Source organism: Acipenser ruthenus, unplaced genomic scaffold (genome assembly GCF_902713425.1).
Source record: "Acipenser ruthenus unplaced genomic scaffold, fAciRut3.2 maternal haplotype, whole genome shotgun sequence".
Lineage (NCBI taxonomy): Eukaryota > Metazoa > Chordata > Actinopteri > Acipenseriformes > Acipenseridae > Acipenser > Acipenser ruthenus.
The window spans coordinates 1-7,500 of NW_026708300.1; the positions used below are offsets into that span (position 1 = coordinate 1).

The 7,500-nt window shown below is 51.1% G+C and overlaps 1 protein-coding gene across 1 annotated transcript in view; it reads left to right on the forward strand.

The window, feature by feature from the left end:
* The first annotated feature begins 22 nt into the window (after positions 1-22).
* LOC117410124 (large neutral amino acids transporter small subunit 3) overlaps positions 23-7,500 on the forward strand; it is an 11,049-nt gene continuing 3,571 nt past the window's right edge. The window contains exons 1-3 of the mRNA XM_059020695.1: positions 23-93; positions 5,343-5,466; positions 5,821-7,500. The exon at positions 5,821-7,500 is cut by the window's right edge and continues 3,571 nt beyond it. Of these exons, the coding sequence (XP_058876678.1) occupies positions 44-93; positions 5,343-5,466; positions 5,821-5,994 (348 nt within the window). The 5' untranslated portion in view covers positions 23-43 and the 3' untranslated portion in view covers positions 5,995-7,500. The remainder of the gene's footprint in view (positions 94-5,342; positions 5,467-5,820) is intronic.

The following is a 7,500-nucleotide window of genomic DNA, read 5'->3' on the forward strand; positions in this document are numbered from 1 at the left end:
CTTGTCTTTCTCTCCTCAGATTGTTTCGTTCATTCTTCACACGATGGTTCGAGGGTTCATCCATTCCTGTTGTGGGGGTCTGTACGCTGCAGTGTGAGTGAATGAAACTAACTAACTCTCTCTCCTCTCTAACCCCTCTCTCTCTCTCCTCTCTAACCCCTCTCTCTCTCTCCTCTCTAACCCCTCTCTCTCTCCTCTCTAACCCCTCTCTCTCTCTCCTCTCTAACCCCTCTCTCTCTCCTCTCTAACCCCTCTCTCTCTCTCCTCTCTAACCCCTCTCTCTCTCCTCTGTAACCCCTCTCTCTCTCCTCTCTAACCCCTCTCTCCTCTCTCTCCTCTCTAACCCCTCTCTCTCTCTCCTCTCTAACCCCTCTCTCTCTCCTCTCTAACCCCTCTCTCTCTCTCTCTCTCTAACCCCTCTCTCTCCTCTCTAACCCCTCTCTCTCTCTCTCCTCTCTAACCCCTCTCCTCTCTCTCTCCCTCTCTCCTCTCTCTCTCCTCTCTAACCCCTCTCCTCTCTCTCTCCCTCTCTCTCTCTCTCTCCTCTCTAACCCCTCTCTCTTGTCTCTCTCTCTCTCTCTCTTAGGTACCCCTCTAATCACTTCGGCACGCTCACAGGTCTGCAGTCTCTCATCAGCGCTCTCCTCTCCTCTCTAACCCCTCCTCTCTCTCTCCCTCCTCTCTCTCTCTCTCTTAGGTACCCCTCTAATCACTTCGGCACGCTCACAGGTCTGCAGTCTCATCAGCACTCTCCTCTCCTCTCTCTCCTCTCTAACCCCTCTCTCTTGTCTCTCTCTCTCTCTTAGGTACCCCTCTAATCACTTCGGCACGCTCACAGGTCTGCAGTCTCTCATCAGCGCTCTCCTCTCCTCTCTAACCCCTCTCTCTTGTCTCTCTCTCTCTCTTAGGTACCCCTCTAATCACTTCGGCACGCTCACAGGTCTGCAGTCTCTCATCAGCGCTCTCCTCTCCTCTCTAACCCCTCTCTTGTCTCTCTCTCTCTCTCTTAGGTACCCCTCTAATCACTTCGGCACGCTCACAGGTCTGCAGTCTCTCATCAGCGTTCTCCTCTCCTCTCTAACCCCTCTCTCTTGTCTCTCTCTCTCTCTTAGGTACCCCTCTAATCACTTCGGCACGCTCACAGGTCTGCAGTCTCTCATCAGCGCTCTCCTCTCCTCTCTCTCCTCTCTAACCCCTCTCTCTCTCTCTCCTCTCTAACCCCTCTCTCTCTCTCTCCTCTCTAACCCCTCTCTCTCTCTCTCCTCTCTAACCCCTCTCTCTTGTCTCTCTCTCTCTTAGGTACCCCTCTAATCACTTCGGCACGCTCACAGGTCTGCAGTCTCTCATCAGCGCTCTCCTCTCCTCTCTAACCCCTCTCTCTCCTCTCTCTCTCTCTTAGGTACCCCTCTAATCACTTCGGCACGCTCACAGGTCTGCAGTCTCTCATCAGCGCTCTCCTCTCCTCTCTAACCCCTCTCTCTTGTCTCTCTCTCTCTCTTAGGTACCCCTCTAATCACTTCGGCACGCTCACAGGTCTGCAGTCTCTCATCAGCGCTCTCCTCCTCTCTAACCCCTCTCTCTTGTCTCTCTCTCTCTCTCTTAGGTACCCCTCTAATCACTTCGGCACGCTCACAGGTCTGCAGTCTCTCATCAGCGCTCTCCTCTCCTCTCTAACCCCTCTCTCTCTCTCTCTCTCTCTCTCTTAGGTACCCCTCTAATCACTTCGGCACGCTCACAGGTCTGCAGTCTCTCATCAGCGCTCTCCTCTCCTCTCTAACCCCTCTCTCTCTCTCTCTCTCTTAGGTACCCCTCTAATCACTTCGGCACGCTCACAGGTCTGCAGTCTCTCATCAGCGCTCTCCTCTCCTCTCTAACCCCTCTCTCTCTCCTCTCTCTCTCTCTCTTAGGTACCCCTCTAATCACTTCGGCACGCTCACAGGTCTGCAGTCTCTCATCAGCGCTCTCCTCTCCTCTCTAACCCCTCTCCTCTCTCTCTCCCTCCTCTCTCTCTCTCTCTTAGGTACCCCTCTAATCACTTCGGCACGCTCACAGGTCTGCAGTCTCTCATCAGCACTCTCCTCTCCTCTCTCTCCTCTCTAACCCCTCTCTCTTGTCTCTCTCTCTCTCTTAGGTACCCCTCTAATCACTTCGGCACGCTCACAGGTCTGCAGTCTCTCATCAGCGCTCTCCTCTCCTCTCTAACCCCTCTCTCTTGTCTCTCTCTCTCTCTTAGGTACCCCTCTAATCACTTCGGCACGCTCACAGGTCTGCAGTCTCTCATCAGCGCTCTCCTCTCCTCTCTAACCCCTCTCTTGTCTCTCTCTCTCTCTCTTAGGTACCCCTCTAATCACTTCGGCACGCTCACAGGTCTGCAGTCTCTCATCAGCGTTCTCCTCTCCTCTCTAACCCCTCTCTCTTGTCTCTCTCTCTCTCTTAGGTACCCCTCTAATCACTTCGGCACGCTCACAGGTCTGCAGTCTCTCATCAGCGCTCTCCTCTCCTCTCTCTCCTCTCTAACCCCTCTCTCTCTCTCTCCTCTCTAACCCCTCTCTCTCTCTCTCCTCTCTAACCCCTCTCTCTCTCTCTCCTCTCTAACCCCTCTCTCTTGTCTCTCTCTCTCTTAGGTACCCCTCTAATCACTTCGGCACGCTCACAGGTCTGCAGTCTCTCATCAGCGCTCTCCTCTCCTCTCTAACCCCTCTCTCTCCTCTCTCTCTCTCTTAGGTACCCCTCTAATCACTTCGGCACGCTCACAGGTCTGCAGTCTCTCATCAGCGCTCTCCTCTCCTCTCTAACCCCTCTCTCTTGTCTCTCTCTCTCTCTTAGGTACCCCTCTAATCACTTCGGCACGCTCACAGGTCTGCAGTCTCTCATCAGCGCTCTCCTCTCCTCTCTAACCCCTCTCTCTCTCTCTCTCTCTCTCTTAGGTACCCCTCTAATCACTTCGGCACGCTCACAGGTCTGCAGTCTCTCATCAGCGCTCTCCTCTCCTCTCTAACCCCTCTCTCTCTCTCTCTCTCTTAGGTACCCCTCTAATCACTTCGGCACGCTCACAGGTCTGCAGTCTCTCATCAGCGCTCTCCTCTCCTCTCTAACCCCTCTCTCTCTCCTCTCTCTCTCTCTCTTAGGTACCCCTCTAATCACTTCGGCACGCTCACAGGTCTGCAGTCTCTCATCAGCGCTCTCCTCTCCTCTCTAACCCCTCTCTCTCTCTCTCTCTCTTAGGTACCCCTCTAATCACTTCGGCACGCTCACAGGTCTGCAGTCTCTCATCAGCACTCTCCTCTCCTCTCTCTCCTCTCTAACCCCTCTCTCTTGTCTCTCTCTCTCTCTTAGGTACCCCTCTAATCACTTCGGCACGCTCACAGGTCTGCAGTCTCTCATCAGCGCTCTCCTCTCCTCTCTAACCCCTCTCTCTTGTCTCTCTCTCTCTCTTAGGTACCCCTCTAATCACTTCGGCACGCTCACAGGTCTGCAGTCTCTCATCAGCGCTCTCCTCTCCTCTCTAACCCCTCTCTTGTCTCTCTCTCTCTCTCTTAGGTACCCCTCTAATCACTTCGGCACGCTCACAGGTCTGCAGTCTCTCATCAGCGTTCTCCTCTCCTCTCTAACCCCTCTCTCTTGTCTCTCTCTCTCTCTTAGGTACCCCTCTAATCACTTCGGCACGCTCACAGGTCTGCAGTCTCTCATCAGCGCTCTCCTCTCCTCTCTAACCCCTCTCTCTCCTCTCTCTCTCTCTTAGGTACCCCTCTAATCACTTCGGCACGCTCACAGGTCTGCAGTCTCTCATCAGCGCTCTCCTCTCCTCTCTAACCCCTCTCTCTTGTCTCTCTCTCTCTCTTAGGTACCCCTCTAATCACTTCGGCACGCTCACAGGTCTGCAGTCTCTCATCAGCGCTCTCCTCCTCTCTAACCCCTCTCTCTTGTCTCTCTCTCTCTCTCTTAGGTACCCCTCTAATCACTTCGGCACGCTCACAGGTCTGCAGTCTCTCATCAGCGCTCTCCTCTCCTCTCTAACCCCTCTCTCTCTCTCTCTCTCTCTCTCTCTTAGGTACCCCTCTAATCACTTCGGCACGCTCACAGGTCTGCAGTCTCTCATCAGCGCTCTCCTCTCCTCTCTAACCCCTCTCTCTCTCTCTCTCTCTTAGGTACCCCTCTAATCACTTCGGCACGCTCACAGGTCTGCAGTCTCTCATCAGCGCTCTCCTCTCCTCTCTAACCCCTCTCTCTCTCCTCTCTCTCTCTCTCTTAGGTACCCCTCTAATCACTTCGGCACGCTCACAGGTCTGCAGTCTCTCATCAGCGCTCTCCTCTCCTCTCTAACCCCTCTCTCTTGTCTCTCTCTCTCTCTCTTAGGTACCCCTCTAATCACTTCGGCACGCTCACAGGTCTGCAGTCTCTCATCAGCGCTCTCCTCTCTCTCTCTCTCCTCTCTAACCCCCCTCTCTCTCTCTCTCTCTCTCTCTCTCTCTCTTAGGTACCCCTCTAATCACTTCGGCACGCTCACAGGTCTGCAGTCTCTCATCAGCGCTCTCTCTCTCCTCTCTAACCCCTCTCTCTTGTCTCTCTCTCTCTCTTAGGTACCCCTCTAATCACTTCGGCACGCTCACAGGTCTGCAGTCTCTCATCAGCGCTCTCTCTCTCCTCTCTAACCCCTCTCTCTTGTCTCTCTCTCTCTCTTAGGTACCCCTCTAATCACTTCGGCACGCTCACAGGTCTGCAGTCTCTCATCAGCGCTCTCTCTCTCCTCTCTAACCCCTCTCTCTCTCTCTCTCTTAGGTACCCCTCTAATCACTTCGGCACGCTCACAGGTCTGCAGTCTCTCATCAGCGCTCTCTCTCTCCTCTCTAACCCCTCTCTCTCTCTCTCTCTTAGGTACCCCTCTAATCACTTCGGCACGCTCACAGGTCTGCAGTCTCTCATCAGCGCTCTCCTCTCCTCTCCTCTCCTCTCTAACCCCTCTCTCTCTCTCTCTCTCTCTCTCTTAGGTACCCCTCTAATCACTTCGGCACGCTCACAGGTCTGCAGTCTCTCATCAGCGCTCTCCTCTCCTCTCCTCTCCTCTCTAACCCCTCTCTCTCTCTCCTCTCTAACCCCTCTCTCTTGTCTCTCTCTCTCTCTTAGGTACCCCTCTAATCACTTCGGCACGCTCACAGGTCTGCAGTCTCTCATCAGCGCTCTCCTCTCCTCTCTAACCCCTCTCTCTCTCCTCTCTCTCTCTCTCTTAGGTACCCCTCTAATCACTTCGGCACGCTCACAGGTCTGCAGTCTCTCATCAGCGCTCTCCTCTCCTCTCCTCTCCTCTCTAACCCCTCTCTCTTGTCTCTCTCTCTCTCTCTTAGGTACCCCTCTAATCACTTCGGCACGCTCACAGGTCTGCAGTCTCTCATCAGTGCTCTCTTCGCTCTGTTCCAGCAGCTGCTTTTCATAGCCATGGTGGGACCGCTGCACGGAGACCCTTTCTGGGTGAGCCTGCGGGGACTGGAAGCACTGGGAGGAGACTGGGAAAAGAGTGGGGTGGGGCCTGGGATGAGTGGGAGGGGCCTGTTGGGAGCGGGAGGGGCCTGGGAAGAGTGGGAGGGGTCTGTGGGAAGTGGGAGGGGACTACAGCGGAGTCTATGGGTAGTGGGAGGGGCCTGTGGGAGTGGGAGGGGCCTGGGAGAGGAGTCACATTATAATCAGGCAAAAGCAAGGCCACCCCCTTACAGCCCCTGCTTTAAACAGGCAGTCTGCCAGGACACCTATATATTTTTAACCAACAAGCGACAGAAGAAAACAAAAGAATCTGTTTATTGATTTCTTTCTTTCCTCCAATCACAGATTAACCTCAGCCTCCTGCTCTTCTCATTGGCCGGATTCCTGTTGCCAGGATACCTGTACTTTCACTGCAGAAACCTGGTCAAGGAAATGCAAGCCAAGGACGGGACCAACCAATCAGAAGAGGCTTTGAGGGGTCACCATAGCAACGGCCAACTGCCAAACAGTGACACCTAGTCAGGAACATCAAGCCGAAGACTGACACTAACTAATAATAATAATAATAATAATAATAATAATAATACTAATAATAATAATAATAATAATAATAATAATAATAATAATAATCTTTGTAAATATTTCTTGGGAAGTTTTATCAAATCTTTTTAAGGTTTGAAGATGAATTGAAATCAAATATATATATATATTTTTTAACAGATCAAATTTAAAAAATATTTCAGTATTATTATTATTATTATTATTATTATTATTATTATTATTATTAATTAGCTGGACTGTCAGCTAATACTGCATTTCAAACACAAAGACTACTTGAAAAGAAAATAGTGTTTTTTAAACAGCTGCCTTTGAATTGAATGAAGCTGTCAATCAATCAAACTGATCAGAATTTCAAAAGCAAACGCAGGAAGCAAGTGGAGCAAATGTTACAGGACTAGAAACAGAGACAGAGAGAGACAGAGACACACACACACCGAGACAGAGGGAGAGACACACACACACAGACACACAGACAGAGAGACACACAAACACAGACAGCCAGAGAGACAGACAGACAGAGACAGACACACAGAGAAACAGACAGACAGACACACACACACACACACAGAGTGAGAGACACACACAGAGAGAAACACACACACAGACAAACAGACACACACTACCGAGAGACACACAGAGACACAGACAGACACTACAGAGAGACAGACAGAGAGAGACACAAAGAGACAGACACAGAGGGAGACAGACAGACTGAGACACACAGACAAGCAGACAGACACACAGAGAGAGACAGAGAGACAGACAGGCAGACAGACACACAGACAGGCAGACAGACAGACAGACAGCTAGCTAATTGCCCAGCCTCTCATTCCTGTGCTTCTCCTTGCTCTGGGGGCTCCACAGTCCCACGCTGCGTCGACTGAAGGGAGGCTCAGGGGTTAGGGTTAGGGTTAGGGTTAGGGTTACAGCCAGCCTCTCATTCCTGTGCTTCTCCTTGCTCTGGGGGCTCCACAGTCCCACGCTGCGTCGACTGAAGGGAGGCTCAGGGGTTAGGGTTAGGGTTAGGGTTAGGGTTAGGGTTACAGACAGACAGCCTCTCATTCCTGTGTTTCTCCTTGCTCTGGGGGCTCCACAGTCCCACGCTGCGTCGACTGAAGGGAGGCTCAGGGGTTAGGGATCAAAATCAAAAAACAAACAGGTTTTGAACACTGAGGTCCAGATTACTTTGAACTGTATTATAACAACAAGAATAAGAATAAGAATAATAATAATAATAATAATAATAATAATAATAATAATAATAATTTTATTTATGTTTGTGTTGAAAAACAAAAAGAACAAAATAAGGGCATTTTCGAAGGTATAAAAAAAAGAAATTAAAAAAAGGAGAATGATAAAAATCATTAAATTCAGGGAGCTGCGTTGATGTATAAAGTGAAGGGGCCACAATTATGAAGCCGGCTTTTCTGCTCTGGAGCCCTAAATGTGTACCCTGTGCTGCGT